General features: G+C 44.4%; 2 protein-coding genes across 2 annotated transcripts; both read left to right on the top strand.

Moving 5' to 3' along the window:
- The first annotated feature begins 324 nt into the window (after nucleotides 1-324).
- Nucleotides 325-7,687, top strand: nmd3 (NMD3 ribosome export adaptor). Its single transcript, XM_076036202.1, has 16 exons — nucleotides 325-399; nucleotides 727-803; nucleotides 996-1,130; nucleotides 1,217-1,313; nucleotides 1,647-1,727; nucleotides 2,091-2,219; nucleotides 2,411-2,501; nucleotides 3,801-3,879; nucleotides 4,010-4,106; nucleotides 4,232-4,349; nucleotides 5,156-5,301; nucleotides 5,795-5,907; nucleotides 5,996-6,068; nucleotides 6,234-6,340; nucleotides 6,426-6,496; nucleotides 7,247-7,687. Exons 2-16 carry the CDS (start codon nucleotides 760-762, stop codon nucleotides 7,378-7,380), a joined length of 1,515 nt encoding a protein of 504 aa, XP_075892317.1. The 5' UTR covers nucleotides 325-399; nucleotides 727-759; the 3' UTR covers nucleotides 7,381-7,687.
- Nucleotides 7,688-9,726: 2,039 nt separating this feature from the next.
- sptssb (serine palmitoyltransferase, small subunit B) lies at nucleotides 9,727-14,481 on the top strand. Its single transcript, XM_076036201.1, has 2 exons — nucleotides 9,727-9,986; nucleotides 11,761-14,481. The coding sequence occupies exon 2, from the start codon at nucleotides 11,799-11,801 to the stop codon at nucleotides 12,048-12,050; it is 252 nt and encodes an 83-aa protein (XP_075892316.1). The 5' UTR covers nucleotides 9,727-9,986; nucleotides 11,761-11,798; the 3' UTR covers nucleotides 12,051-14,481.
- Nucleotides 14,482-16,048: the final 1,567 nt, after the last annotated feature.

The raw sequence follows: 16,048 nt of genomic DNA, 5'->3' as shown, positions 1-16,048 counted from the left end.
TTCAATGCTGCTATGTTATTCATATCATTAATATTAAAGTTGCGACGGATTGTACAGAATTATTTACAGGGATAATTGTACCAAATTTTATTAGAGGTAAAATAATAATTGATTAGTTGGACGTTTCCATGTTTCAATGTATCAAAATGCACATTGTAAAGTAGACAAGACTGAACAGAGTTTGTTTTCCACTGAGCACAATTGGGGACATGCACAGCCAATTATATTTGAATAGCCCTGAATGCTTTACGGAAAACAAACACGAGAACAAATAAACATACCGACTTATAAAAAACATCTATTCAGGCACCCCAAAGACTGTCGCAGAGTCTTTACGTGTACAGTGACGTCATCACTTCTCGCCTGGATAGGCGAAAACGTGGATGATTTTGCCTGACGGTGAGCTACGACTTTTAAACATTGAAGAAGAAGAAAAAGCTCGTTATTTTTATACTGTTTGCTCAGTCTGTATGTGTTTGTGTAGCACATCTGGTAGACACACCGCGATTGTCTCTGAGATTCGAGTAAACTAGCATTTTAGCTCCTATGCTAACTGACACCCTAAAATCGTATGGAGCGGCGTTAGCGTGACACTGCTGCATCTTTTCTGTGGACGAGTAGCGTTAAAACATGATTTATTTTCTGTGTTGTTCTTGGGTTTAGTTAGATAATCATTGTCGATTAATGGTAATCGATAATGAGTATGTCTTGTTTTTGTTTCGCCAGGTTCTCCATCAGTGTCCTGTCAAGTTGACAGAAATGGAGTACATGCAGTCTCCTGCCACTAGCAGCCAGGGCAACATGTAAGTGGAGAATTGTGCAAAAAAAAACAACCAAAAATGTCTTGCAGGTTCGATATAATATTGCTACTGTGAGCAGTACGTAGGACTCTTTCATTGTTGTTAAGTTAAGTGTACAATCATTGTTCAATAATTACATTATCCGTGCACGTGATTGGAGACGCTCAGTTGACCAGAAACCTATTTCCTCCTCAGCCTGTGCTGCACCTGTGGCACCCCCATCCCTCCCAACCCTGCCAACATGTGTGTGCCCTGTCTGCGCACTCAGGTGGACATCTCTGAGGGAATCCCCAAGCAAGTCACGGTGCACTTCTGCAAACAATGTGAAAGGTTTGTTTATGCGGCCGATAATAATTTGGCTTTAACTTGACGCCTACAAGGCAGAGAAGTTGAATGTACATTTGTCTTTCATGTAGGTACCTACAACCTCCCACCACTTGGATGCAGTGTGCGCTGGAGTCCAGGGAGTTGCTTGCCCTTTGCCTTAAAAAAATCAAGAGCTCCATGACCAAAGTAAATATGTTTGTTTGTTTTTTTTGTTTTTTTAAATAAACTTTACAAAAGTCTGTTTAAATTAACCATCAGAAATTTGTTTTACAATACTGACTGTCTTGCTGAGCACTCATATTGTTTCTTCTGTTTTACACTTTTTCAGTATCTTATTTTTGCCAACGTTATTGTTGAATTCTCATGGATTTGTGCTGTATAAAGCCAGTTTTAAATTTGCAAATGGCTATAAACACGACTGGTCACTGTGTCTGGGCTTGTGATTTAAGCGTGACCTTTCATAGCAACTTTGTATATTCAGTCAATGTCCCAATGCTTTCTCTCTCTCTCTCTGCGCAGGTGCGCCTCATTGATGCTGGCTTCCTGTGGACAGAGCCACACTCTAAAAGGATTAAGATCAAAGTGACCATTCAGAAAGAGGTAAGAAAAACGGTGAATGCGATAACTGTGGGAGAGTGACATTCAAACTGGACAGGGGAAGTAAGCCTTAATATTGTGTTGTGTGTAAGTACACTGCCCAGTGATGTGTGTCTGAGAGAGGTACGTTTTTCAGAGTTTGTTATCTCATCTCCTTGACCTTTAGGGAGAACTTGAGCTCTCAACTCTTTTGTTTGAGCTTTCGGAGGTTGTTCAAGTCAAGTCTGCTATATTAAAAAAAACAAAACAACTAATATATGAGCATTTTTTTTGTTCCTCCAAGAGGTGAATGACTTGCTGCAGCAACAGGTAATTATGCACTCAGTCAATAAGGTGTAATGATGTTCTCTTCTTGACCTTTTGCAGGTGATGAATGGTGCAATTTTACAGCAGGTGTTTGTGGTGGAGTATGTCGTCCAGTACCAGATGTGTGACGACTGCCACCGTGTGGAAGCCAAGGACTTCTGGAAGGCCGTGGTTCAGGTTCGGCAGAAGGTGAGGTGCCTGTGCGCGTGCAAAACCTGCTTGTCTTCACTTGAAACGCTCTGAAAAATTGTCCTGCGTGGCGGAAGCCCTCAGGTGATTCCACTGAAAGGTTAAAGATACGGTTCACTAATGCGGGAATTGCCTTCAGGGATCTGTTTAAATTTCTGCATGGACACTGACATGCCGTATTAATCTGACAGACTCTTCACAAGAAGACCTTCTACTATCTGGAGCAACTGATCCTCAAGCACAAACTCCACCAGAATTCCCTCAACATCAAGGAAATCCACGGTAGGTCCAATTTTATTTTGTCTCCGGCGTGTCGTCAGTGCGTGTCCGCTGAGGGAGGCACCGGCCCGCTTTTCCTCCTCGGGGGGCCTTGATCAGACCCACAATGAAAAGTTGGACCTCGTCTCATCCGTCAGCAGTGTAATTAATGTGGACTAGAACAAAAGCAGAACACAGTGACGTGCCGAGTGTTAATTACCTCTTCCCGCTCCGTGCAGCCAGTCATGCGTGCGCGTCGGCGGTGCCAGTCGGGCTCGTGCAGCTGCCCTGTTGGGGGCCTCGGAGGGGTGTTGGCCGTCTGATCGGGGCCGCTGAAATCACACGGGGCTGCAGTCTTAGTTTGTGGCCAGCTCACACATTCAAAACGCTGCATCGCAAACCCCTCAGACGTCGCAGGATGCGCGTGTCGATCACTGCCAGCGCTGCAGCTGGGGCCCATATGAGGCCTGGTAAGATTTTAATTCGGCCTGCTGAACTTATTTTAATAATTGAATTATTATAAATATATTAATATTAAGTAAGTAATAAAATAGATGAATTTCATGGAATTTTTTCAGTGTTTTAAGAGTCATTTCAATAAAGAGCTGCAGTAATGCTTTTGTTAATTTTCAATAAACTACAGGTTTTCTACATATCACATGATATATTTTTTCCTCCTATGAGGTGGCTCACCCCATTCATCTGCTCCTGCCCTGGCTCCTCATAATTGTCAAAGTCAAATTTTTGAACCCATTGTTACCCACCAGTCAAAAAGTTTGCCCACCCCTGGACTAACTCATCACTGTAAGCAAGCACAGAAACACTGTGGATGGCGGCAGTAGCTCTCATCCGCTCACCGGCCAGTTCGAGTCTCTGAGCCCTGAAGTGCTGTAGGGCTCTTCTGGCAACCAGAAACATGTTTTGGGTTTTTTTTTGGTCTTTTTTAAAATCTGTATCGTGACTGACAGCTCAGTGACTCTGTCTGCTCTCACAATGTGGAGTTCAAAGCCTCGCAACATGTGGCTGCCATATTCCCCCCCACCCCAAACTCTATGTATGTGTGCATTTGTCTTGGGTGACAGACAATCAACCAGAAAGAATTGAAGGTTCCAGGTTGAAGGGTTGTTGTTTTTTGCTGGCCTTATTTCAAGCTCTTTTTTGTGTTGCCTGAAACAATTGAAAGATCTCTTTACCAGAGTAGCAGCTCTGTGTGTTTCCAGTGTGTCTAACGTCCTCTGCAATAAAAAAAAATAAAAAAAAATGCCAAAATGCACATTGTCTGTTCTGAGGGCATTGCTTGAGAGTTTGGTGCTTCTCTCTCAGACGGAATTGATTTCTACTACGGCACCAAGCAGCATGCTCAGAAGATGGTCGACTTCCTCCAGTGCACCGTACCCTGCAGGTGGGTTTCATTTTTTTGTTGATTTATCTCTTTCATATTTTTTCCAGGCACTGTGGTTTTTCCTCTAAACGAAACACCGTCAACCTTTTTGCCTTTTTACGAGACTCATGATTTTCTTTTCACTTTCAAGGTCCAAGACTTCCCAGCGACTCATTTCCCATGACGTCCATTCAAACACGTACAACTACAAGAGCACCTTCTCCTGTGAGATCGTGCCCGTGTGCAAGGTAATTCATTGTAGTTCAGTGGGCTTTGTTTAGATACTCACATTTGTCTCTTTAAGACGCACTGAAGAAGCCTCCTCAGACGTTTCTCAGCTGTGATCTCTCTCCGTGTCTGTCTTGCTCCCCAGGATAACGTCGTGTGCCTCTCGCCGCGGCTTGCCCAGAGTCTGGGGAGCATGGGACAGGTGTGCGTTTGCGTCCGCGTCAACAGCACCATCCACCTGATTGATCCCAACACCCTGCAGAGTGAGTATAGTTCTATTTTAAGGCTTTAACACATTTCACTGATTAAATCTAAGGACAACTGACGTTGTAGCTCATGGCGGTCTGTCGACCATGTGTTGATCCCGGCAGTTTCACATCAAAAAAATGTTTTGTTACTTGAGCTTAGATTGTTTGATTGATTAATTGAAAAAAGAACAAAAACTTATATAGTATATATATAGCGATATACCTCTATAATATCGATACATCTGGAAAAACCACCACATGAGGGCGTAAAAACCTTTCAGCCATATTTGAGAGGTTTTCCAAAGTTTAGGTGTTTCCATGACCAGTTTTTTATTGTGATATTTCGGTTTTACGCTATTCCAAGGGGAATGGAAACCCACCTGCTATTTTGATGAGGTATTAGCTTTACAACACGCAGTATCTCTGGTCGCCTGCCCGGCACCCTCTGGCAAGAACACGCTGTTCCCGGTTGTGTTCTTGGTCCCTTGCTCGGCGGCAGTCTCTATTTTCTCACCTCCTCCAACATCTTCAGTCTCCATGGCACCTCTGCCGATATGCATATCCGACATCAAGTGAGCCAGCTACCTTGTTATAGCCCGGGAGGACGTGTTGTGAGTTGCCGCCGTGACGTGACGCAAGTCGTTATCAGAGTGGTGGCAGGCAGGCGTCCAGGGTTGTGTTATATATGCGTTTGTAACGTGAACTGAAACACATATTTTTATATTAAAATAAACCTCAAAGGATTTTTTTTTCCAAACTGTTGAAATGTAAAGTGACTCAACTGTGTTTGTGAGTAGAAATTCATGTGTCTAATTCTCTAGTTGCTGAGGTGGATGGAAACACATACTGGCGCAACCCATTCAACAGCCTCTGCAACCCGCGACAACTGGTAGAGTTCATTGTCATGGACATCGACATCATCAGAAACCAGAAGCTGGGTGTCGGAGCCGGCATGAGGTCCAACAAGGTTTGTGATGTTTGTCTTTGAAACACGATTAATCAGGGATGTGATTCACAACGAAAACAAAAGTAGTGTTTACACTATCACGACACCAACAGTGTCTGAATATTGTTTTTTTTTTTTGTCTGTGCATTGACTTTTCTCCTTTTTTTCATCTTTGGAACGCTAATTATTTGACACGTTGGATTTAGAGCTCTAAAGTTTCACAGCTATAGAGCTTTCCAGCCAGCAGCAACCACCACTTTCTATCTGCCGTGAGATCAGGGCCAGTAGCTGTATTCAATCCCCACTCCTCTCGCTTCACTTTTTCCAGCAGAGCTATCGTTTAAAATGTCAACTTGGCCTCAACAACACTGAGACACGATTGCGTCGCACGGTTACAGTTTAAAGATTCATCGCAGACAGAAGCCCAAAGGAGTATTTGAATAGTTCAGGGGATGAGAAACACATGTTTTTACTGATTTATTTATTTTTTTGCGCGTCTCCATGTGTGTTCCAGCACACCCTGGCTGAGGTGTGGGTTCAGAAGACATCAGAGTTGGACACGAGTCAGCAGTATCACTGCCGCACATTCCTGGGCCACCTGCTCAACATCGGAGACCTGGTGCTGGGGTGAGTGTGAGGTCACCGGAGATGATGTCGTGTCCCGCCGGCCGCAACGCTTCGGCCCCCCTCACATTTTGCGCGCGTCGCTCCGCAGGTTTGACTTTGCCAATTCCAACATCAACGACGAGAACCTGAACAAGATGAACCCTCACCACGTTCCCGACGTGGTGAGTCTCTCCGTGGCTTCAGGAAAACATCCTCTGAAACACTGACCTCTAGTGGCAGCTTAAAAATGCTCAATTTCTGGGAAGAATATCACATTCGCTTGTATTTGTACTTAAAAATGTTTGAATTTTATTCCCTACCTCTCTAAATGGTTTTTTTTGTTAAAGGTGCTGATTAAGAAGAGTTACGACCGCACCAGGAGGGTGAAACGCAGGAACTGGAAGCTGCAGGAGATGGCCAGAGACCGAGAAGGCATGGACACAAACGATGAGAGGTAGATGCTGAATGAATGGCACACCACTACTGAACCTCCCTGTTTGAGGTCGAAGAGCTTATCTGACCTGCTTTTCCGTCCTCAGACAATACCAGGACTTCCTGGAGGACCTGGAGGAGGACGAGGCTCTGAGGAAGAACGTTAACATCTACAGAGGTGGGCAGCGTGACACTGCACTCTTTCCAAATGAGTAGGGCCTGCACAGAGTTTCAGAACTTCAGCTGTCACTCTTAAACAGTACAACACTTATTTTTTTAAACGATCAATCAAAACTTTCATAAACGCCACTACATTACTGGCTGCGGTTCCGTGACAGTTTTTTCGCTAAATAAAAGCGATATTTCAAAAATTTTGACAAAGCACAATTGCGATTTGTAGGCGTTCCCATTGAATGGTGTGAATCGCATAAGCTGTAATTCTTGTAAAATCGTGTCCTGCGAGATTTACGAGAATTACGTTTGCTTTTGTTTGTTGACGTTTGTTTTTTTCTCTTTGATTGCTTGTTAAAAATATTCTGTCTCCTCCTCCGTCCAATCATGACGTGCCTTTTTCACGAGAAGTGAACTGGTCACATGACCACGTCCAGTGACGTGTAAATGCAAAAAAAAGTGTTTCCATTACACTTTTGCAATATACCTCTAATATCGATACGTCTGAAAAACCAGCTCATGAGAGCGTAAAAACCTTTTAGCATTATTGAGAGGTTTTTCAAAGTTTAGGTGTTTCCATGGCCAGTTTTTTATTGCGATATTTAGGTGTTGTGCAATTCTAGGGGGAAATGGAAACACAGCTAACGATGAGAAAATGTTGATGTGTTCTTTCAAATTATTTTGGAATTGCACTTCTCCCACGGTTTTAATATTTTGCTAACAATGGATGATGTTTTTTTTTTTTCTTAAATTTTAGATGCCTCTAAGATCCCGGTGGAGAGCGACACGGACGACGACGGGGCACCACGCATCTCTCTGCAGGAGATGCTGGAGGAGCTCAGTTTGAATGATGCAACGGGAGGAGAGGGTGCCGACATGATGACGGAGTAGACCGTCGCCGTCGGCTGATCAGCCAGACCCAGTGCGGACGACAACACAGCCTAACTCAATGAGTTGAACAGAAGGACTCGGTAGATTATTTTCAAATCATGCATCACCACAGTTACAACTGAATCTGTGGCAATTATTGAACCCACATGTAACATATGCTGCAAAGTAACTGGCCACTCAAGTGAACTTTATTGTCCACATCAGAATAACGATTACAAAACAATTCTCCTTTCTCAGTCCTCATGTTGATTTTGACCAGAAATGAAATGCCTCTGGTTACTAGTATCAAAATAAATATCTCTCTTAATACATGCTTCTTATTGGGATTTGCTGTTGGGGAATGTAAACTGATTCTGCTGGGTCACACTGCCAAAGCAAAAATACCTAATCATGTAAACAGTGAACATGCCACTTCAATAATGGAGGTTTACTATTCCTTTCTATGGACATATTTTCAGACAATCCACTCTGATTCTGTCGTATAACTTTGCCACTCTGGGCACCTATTGACCAGGATGCTGTCTAAATTTTAAAAGAGGATCCAATATCAAAAATCAATGTATTCTTTTTAGGAGCTCACCCAGCACAGTCAACTTGTTTGTGTTGCTGTGACTCAGTCCTTCTGCCTGCGCTGTTGGGGAAACCGTGAATATCAAACAACTCACTCGGGTCTTAACTGTACTCGACATCTAACCGTCTGTGTTGTTGGGTAAACATGCCACTGAACCTGCCGGCCAGTTGAGGCATCGTCGAGTGGACTTCTGCGTCCGTCCACTAGAGGCAGCTTTGCTCCGAGTACAAGGAGGAGGGTTTTTGCATTCAAATAGCAACGCTTGTATTAAGCAGGTGCCAGGTGTGATAATAGTTTAATTTGCCTGCGCTGGGAAATATTCAAATACTCAGCAACACCACGGTGTTTGTTTTTGTTTTTTCCAGAGAGAAAGTGGTGGCTGCAATCTGTAATACGACAGTGCAGCAAACCCATTCCGATTATACAGTGGCATCTGCAACTGCATACGGAGTTCATTTGAACTACTGTACATCATTTCCCTCTACTCCATTTTAACTGAGTGAGGGAGGAGCTACCGATTTGAAGCTCAGCGCAGCACCAGTCACAACGAGATGTATCACAGTTAGTCATGAAGGCTGAGGAGACCTGGCTGGTAACGGTAATCAGAGCTACTTGGGAAAGTCAATGAGCTGAACACCCTCTGGGCATTGCAGGTGCGGGCTGTTCCCATAAACGATGCAGCGCTCGGACTCACTTTTTCATCCTGTCCGTGATTACATTAGTTTTTTTTTTTTTTTTGCCACTATCTTGTGCTGATGTTTCGGATTTGTGATCCGAACACTGCATCGTTTCAAAGCAAACTCAGACACAGAATCACTCTTCAAACTTGACTACACTTAACTGTATTTTTGTCGGGTCAAACTGCAGCTATTTTGTTTTCAATTGAATTCAACTGCCAGCTTTAAAGTTTAAATTAAAAAAAGAAGAAGTAAATCTTCATCCTCCAAACCTTTAGCGCAGCCATGCGTAAAGAGTGCGTGAGCCGCGGCGCCGCTGCCTGGGTTTACGCATCAATAATACACCCCGGACAGGTGTCACGCGTGTTAGCAGACACGGTTCGGTTCAGGCTGGTGATTGACAATCTGAGGGAACATGTTGGATTGCTCCTGCTAGCAGCGGTGACAAATCTCGGATTGCGTCAAACGACACAACCTCCTCCCCGCTCCGCCCCCCAACACAGAGTAAAGGCACTTTTAAAAAAAAAATAAAAATAAAAATAAAAAGAAGAAATAAAAAGAAAATGTATAAATCTAATGAATATGTTGTGAATGGTGAATTTAAAGTGTTTGTTGTCAATATAGTCCTAACGAAAGTGTACAATGGCGCATCCAATATCTTAAAATAGATAGATAGATAGATAGATAGATACGTAGCTAATCACACAGATTTAGGAGGTTAGGTCATCATTATAAGAAAAAGGGTCTAATATGGATGCTAGATGTGAAAAGAGAACCGCTGTTTCCTTCAGCCTTCAAGGATACAGCGGCGCAATGCTGCTGCCGCTCCCTCCGCTTGTTTTTTTTTTTTCTCCTCCTGCTGCTGCTGCTGCCGACGTCACGAGTTGCGCTGCAGCAGATGCGGATGCGCAGAGGGATGCGACACGGTCCGGGTGAAAAGTTTACTGATGCCGGCGCCTCCTCACATGACCCGCAGTGGAGGAGCTGCTCCTTCGTCTGACGCGGCGGATCCTCTCCTTCCACCCACCCCCTCCTCCCTCTCGTGGGCGGGCGGGCGGGCGGGCTTGGTGCCCTCACTGCGACTCGCGCGTCCCTGGCCCTCCATCTCTACACCTGCGCGTTGAGAGCCAGGTGAGGCGGCGGCACTGTAACCGCGAGTAGTGGGTGTGGTGGCTTTCTCGGAGTCTGTGTGACCTCCATATGACCGGGAGGGGGCCGACCACAGCGACGCAGCCTTTCGTTTACACAAAGCAGCGGAGCAGCAGCAGCAGCAGCAGCGGGACGCGGGCGCTCGCCTGTAGCTCGTCCTCCACTTTGGCTCCGCGTCCTCATCCAAGCAGATCCGACCGGCTGTTCAGGTGAGTCGGTTTATTTTCTCGTTTCGGTTCGAGGAGAGTAAATATTACATTGAAAAATAAATACAAATATATATATATATATTTTTTTTTTTAACTAACTGATGAAATGTGATATTTTCTGCCGCGGAAATAATTCACCTGGATTATCATACATGTTCATGAATATTCCACCCTCATAGAAAACAATACTCATTTAATAGTTATCAGTCAGAATTGATAACTGTAGAGTCCATCGGGTTTTAAGACTTTTTCTTTTTCTCTGTTGCTGCTGCTGCCTTTTTGTAAACTGACGCATCATTTTTAAGAGGCCCGTCGTCACAGTGTCCTGCTGCTATTTATTCAGCTCCCCTGTTCAGCTCAAACTAATTGTTCTGACATCCCTCCACCGCCACCGACCAACGTACATTACATTCTGGAAGGTGGTGCAGGCGAGTATAGGAGCACCTGCACCACAAGCGCACCTGTTGGCCCCGCCCCCTTCCCTGAAGCAGATCTGTTAACGCCTCGGCTATGTAAATCTCACTTCAGATAAACACAGCAGGTGATGTTTTTTTTTCTTCTCTTACACCCCCTGTGATTAGGACTAAAACTGTTCTACGGGGGCTCCAAAGCAAACAAGATTATTAGTTTAAGTACAAGTTCTGCTCTCGTGTTAGCTGACAGCAGTTGCTCGTTATCTCCCTCCCGGAGTGCGGATGCTTAGTGAGTGGAGTGCACGGCTAAGAGAGGAGCGTGTGTGTGTGTTGTCAGCAAAGCTCTGTTTTTATGCCCACGTGGTAATCCTAAAGGTCTAATTTCAGCTGCGTTTCTCTGCTCGCACTCAGCAGAATCCTGAGACTAAAATTTGACAGAGGGGGCAGGAGCAGATGGATGGAGTGTTTTGTTGACCCACCTCATAGGAGGAGAAAATATATCAAGGGATATGTAGAAAACATGTGCTTTAAAGTCAATTGAAAATGAACCACAGCAAAGTTACAACAAAATATGTGTCTTTGAAGCCCCACAACATGTTGCTCTTTATTGAAATGACTCTTAAAACACTGAAAAAATAGATGAATTACAGCTATTCTATGACTTACGTGCTATTAATATAATTTCTTCAAGTTCGGCAGGCCAGATTAGAAAGTTTAATGGGCAGCATATGGCCCCCGGGCCTTTAAAAAAAATTTTTTTTAGAGGCAATTAAAAATATTTAAAAAAAAATTAAACATTTTCAAAAAAGAATTATACAGAAAGTGCTGGAGAGGTAAAAAAAAAAAAAAAACAACAACCCAAAACAAAAACAAAATGGTCTTATTCAAGGAAACCTCCCCAAAAATAAAGATAAAATATCAAATAAAATAGAATGCTCCATCCATCCATTTTCCATAGCCGCTTCTTCTCAAACTCAGGGGACACCCTGGACAAGTCGCCAGTTCATCGCAGGGCCACATAGACACAAACAACCATTCACACTCACACCTACTGACAATGTAGAGTGTTCAATTGACCTCACATGCATGTTGTGGGAGGAAGCCAAGAGAACCCACGCAGACACAGGGAGAACATCCAAACTCCACACAGAAAGGTCCCAGGCCCGGAATCGAACCCATGACCTTCTGACTGTGAGGCGCCCAGAATACTCAAAACTCAAATGAAAATACTCAAAATAGTTTGCCCATGCCTCTGCTAGACTCATGCGAGACGATTTGACTTCTCACGGTAAATGAAACGCGGTTGCAGCTTCATGTGTTCACCCTGGCTGGATCCGTCCTTCACGCTGTCTCCTCCTCAGAGCCTGAATCAGACGCACTCGCCGTCCACATCTGTCCGATGTGCACGATGAGCATCAAGAACCTGCAGGAGTACCTGGCCTGGCTCTACTACCAGTACATGCTCATCACCTGCATCTATGTGCTAGAGCCGTGGGAGAAGTCCCTGTTCAACCTCGTCCTCTTCTCCGCCATCGCCATGGTCGTCTACACCGTGTACGTGTTCGTGCCCCTGCACGTGCGGCTGGCGCTGGAATTTTTCTCCGGCATCTTCGGCGACCAGCCTCAAAGCGCCATGGCACTCATGAACTGAAAAGCAGCGAGGAGCGACGTGGCACCACTCTCGTCTGTGACGTCACCTGGAACTGTTCGATGGAGACATTGTCTATTTTTTTGTTCATTTTACATCCCAACCCCTCCGCCTCCCCGGCTTGACCCCATGGTATTCCACACCCCACACCCACTTGCTTTCACGCTTTTTAAAAACAGCCAGGGAATTGTTTTTTCTGTCTTGCTTATTTGTAGGTAGTTTGTTTTTTGGCCACATGTCCTGTATGAGTGCACACTTTGCATGAGAGGGGCGGTTGTGGGCAACCGTGGGCAACCGTGGGCGGTCTATTTGCATGCTTCCTTAAATACATCCCACCCTAATCTCTTTGTGATTAGGAACAGCAGATATTAGCTTTTTATTTGATTGCTCTCATAAAGTGAAGAGCCCTATTAGACCTTTTTAAGGCTACAAATGAACCCGTATTGATACATTCTAGTCTCAATGAGAATCCTTTTGTCTAAACTCATTGCACCAAGTGACGAGCCTCAACATATTGTGTTGCACCATCAATCCCACTGGCCATTTCATTTTATCTTGCTGACAAATAAAGTGACCACAGCCCCCACAAGTGCAATTATACCCAGAAGTTATGGACGAGGCAGCGTCAGTCAGTGATAAGAGTGACTCACTCGTGTGTCTGTGGGTGCAGCGTAGAGTATCATAATGTTTTTTTTATGGGGGTGGAAGGTGAAGGTTAGGTGTGGTTTTCATTTACCCATAGATATCAAAGGGATCGACATTGATAGACATTGATATTCACCAGTCCGAGCTGGATGTTTTTGTGTTTTGCCATGATTTCGCTGTGAGCAATTCGTCACTTGACTGTTGACACGTCGCCATGTCATCACCTGTTGTTTAACCACCGTCCGGAAAATGAGGAGTGAAAATCAGTGCCAACAGCTTGGCACTACATCGCTGATTTATGGTTTGCTGGCGGAACCACGGTCACCCCTGTCAGTTGCCTCCCTGCGCTACGATGACAAAGGGTGGGCTACGCTCCACCGTTCACGGCACCCCGTTGCCAGGCCTTTGAAGGCCTGGGCTGTGCGATCAGTCTGAATTTATCACAATCTGGGATCTGTCGCACAGCTGAGGAATGTCCCCACCCCGCACTCACCGATTCCCCAAAGTGAGCTATAAAGCAGGCTATAGCGGTGTGCCGGGAATGCGCCCTTCCCTCCCAATCATTATTGGACAGATTGGATTGTCGGCAAGGTGTGCTCGGCACTTAAGATTTAAGGTTCGGTGTTGTTAAAGATTGCCGCTGAACTTCAAACAGCTGCAGCTGGTTGGCCTTAAAATGAAAGCAAAGCTTGAGCGGCCATCAGAAGATCAACATGTTTCCTGGTTCGCAATAGTTAATCCAAACTGAGAATAAACTGAAGAGTGGGTCGTAAGCGGTGGTCCAAATCACATACTGCTGTACTAACAACACAACATTCTGAGTGCATATGTGCGTAAATGGTTTTCATATTGAAAAGAGTGCAATGTAACATTCTCAAATCAGAACCGTCAGAGTGTGCAATAGTTATCACTCAATGAACTGAGCAACTGTAGAAAGTCGTAACTGATGCTATACTTCCTCGTATAGGTTTCCCAATCAAGGAAATACTTTATTTTTACATTATCCTCATTTTTGTCTTTACGTTTCCTAGCTTGTGAAATCTGTACGACCGAAACTAAAAAAAAAAATCTAAATTTTCCCAGTTTCTCTGAAGACATGCCTTCCGACTGTCATTCCTCCTATGTAACAGGAACAAAAAATCAATTTGTTCTTTAAAAAATATGAACTTGCACTGCTGCTGCTTTGCTTCAAAACCACACTATTGACATTGGAGGAAGTTAAAAAAAAAAATCAGTCGAGGAAAATGCACACGTGGCCTGAGAGCGCGAGATCTTGCACGACTTTGTGAGTCACACCCTCGGGTGCCTGAGAATTGGCAGTAACGGCTAATGCTGAGATCCGCTAGTCCACAAATGTGCAAAGCAAACACATGCTAATCCTTTTATTGTACTGAAAAGGCCGCCAAACAATTGAATGACCCTTGCGGTAATTGCAGAACGCAGGTATTTGACAACACTACAATTGTCACTTCAGCGCACCACGCAGCAAGTGCACTGCACGTTGGTAGGTATATACTAAGGGAGGTATGCGATTTGGGGCATGGCTGTATTGTGTTTTGTACCTTATGAGTGGAGCATTGCTCTAGTTTTGACCTCATGCTCCGCTGAGATTATTTGCGCTTTGGGACCATGGTTTGCTTTCTAATTGTTATCTTTATTGTAACTTTATACAGAATTTTATATTTATATGCAGACAAACACGTGGTAAATGCTTGGCTGGTTACAATGTCAATTACCAAACACTTCTGATTAATTTATACCTGTCTATTAAAAATGCTTTTGTATATCACTTCCTGTCTGTGACATTTCATTTCAGTCTCTGTCCGTCGAGTTTTCTACAGGCATATCCTAAAACAGGACTCTTAAAAGCTGCTCACCAAGATTTTATTATGCAATATTTACACGTAATAGCTATATAACAAAATCAAAGTCACCCGAAGGCATGTTTTTTTTTCCGTTTGTTTGTTTTTTTAGTCTGGTGTGCACAGAAACAACACATGAAGGGCCTTTGAGCCTTTGGCTACGTACAGCATGCTCCTTTTAAATGGAAGAATAAAGGGCACAGAGGCTCCTGCGTATCAGCGTATTCTTCTTCACACAAGTGACTCGGCCTCATAAGGTAACGTCACATGTTTTAACAGCAAAGCCGCCAAACCTGTTCTGCCTCGGCCGTGTTGGAATGAAATACTCAGTAGTAACGTTTTGGCTACAGCGCATCTACATCAAGCCTTCAACAAGAGCCAGTAGCAAAAAACACAGATAGAAGAAAGGCTCCCTGAAAACTCCACAGTTCACTGTTCCCCCTCTAGGACTCTGGATGAGGTTCCCACAAGTACCGATCGTTGGGTGTGAAGTGAAAAGTCTGCAACGCACACGCCTCACCATCCCTAAGGCGACGGTGCATTGGAGTGTTTTGGATGTGAGTTAAGCTGCGGTTGAAGGGCCGGACAGGCAGCAGTGTTTACACGGTGCAACTGGACACCCTCAACTTTTCTCCCCACCCCACCCTCCTCCTCCTCAGGAAGACAACAGCCGCAACGCCCCCTCACCTCCGAACCAGCAAACTAAGGAGCTTCTGCAGTTCAACCGAGGCCAACTCCTTCCTCTCCTCCCCCTTTGTCTGCCAAGTTTGCTTATGGTCTCTGAGGAAGAGTCTTGTCTTTGCACAACACAATTTGGATCCCACGAGGGGGCGGGGGGAATGTTGGTGTAGGGTCATCTCTAAAACGACCCGCTGTAAACACGCAGATCTTTAAGGGGGTTCAAGTGGAGTTGCGGCGTCGTCTCCGTTGTTTTTTCTTCTTCTGCTGTTGTCGTTTTGAACGGGAGCGCATTGCTGCCACCCTAGGAGAAAAAACAGGGCTCAGTATCACGATATTACGTGAAACTATCACGTTATTTCATGATAGTTTCACGTTATAACGTGAAAATTATCACGTAAGTTTTACTTTTACAAAATAACGTGATTGTTTCTTGTTTTAACGTGAAAATTATCACGAAATAACGTGATAATTTCATGTTATAACGTGAAACTATTACGTTATTTCGTGAAACTTACGTTATAGTGTGAAAAGTATCACGGAAAAACATAACGTGAAAATATCACTTTATTTCTTGAAACTTATAACGTGAAAAGTATCACGGAAAATCGTTATAGCGTGAAAATATCACGTCAAAATGTGTTTTAACGTTTTTTCTAGGATGTTAGTAATGCGCTTCCATGGTTTTGTTTGTCATCTACGTGTTGCCGGTGAAAGAGAGCCAAGCGGAGGGGAGGAGGGAGTCCTAGCAACTGCAGCCGGCAGCGACACAATGGCACTGAGAGGAAAAACACTCACCGGCACGGCAATACCCAA

Source organism: Nelusetta ayraudi, unplaced genomic scaffold (assembly GCF_046127955.1).
Source record: "Nelusetta ayraudi isolate G7.1 ecotype Tasmania unplaced genomic scaffold, CSIRO-AGI_Nayr_v1 ptg000048l, whole genome shotgun sequence".
In the NCBI taxonomy this organism is placed as follows: domain Eukaryota; kingdom Metazoa; phylum Chordata; class Actinopteri; order Tetraodontiformes; family Monacanthidae; genus Nelusetta; species Nelusetta ayraudi.
This window is presented reverse-complemented; position numbering and strand designations above follow the sequence as displayed.

What these genes read in the sequence shown, in the direction of transcription:
- nmd3 (XM_076036202.1), top strand. Translation starts at nt 760, where the DNA reads ATGGAGTACATGCAGTCTCCTGCCACTAGCAGCCAGGGCAACAT. An exon ending in ACTAGCAGCCAGGGCAACAT is followed by an intron (nt 804 to 995) that starts GTAAGTGGAGAA and finishes TTTCCTCCTCAG; the next exon opens with CCTGTGCTGCACCTGTGGCA. An exon ending in AAGTGACCATTCAGAAAGAG is followed by an intron (nt 1,728 to 2,090) that starts GTAAGAAAAACG and finishes GACCTTTTGCAG; the next exon opens with GTGATGAATGGTGCAATTTT.
- sptssb (XM_076036201.1), top strand. Translation starts at nt 11,799, where the DNA reads ATGTGCACGATGAGCATCAAGAACCTGCAGGAGTACCTGGCCTGGCTC.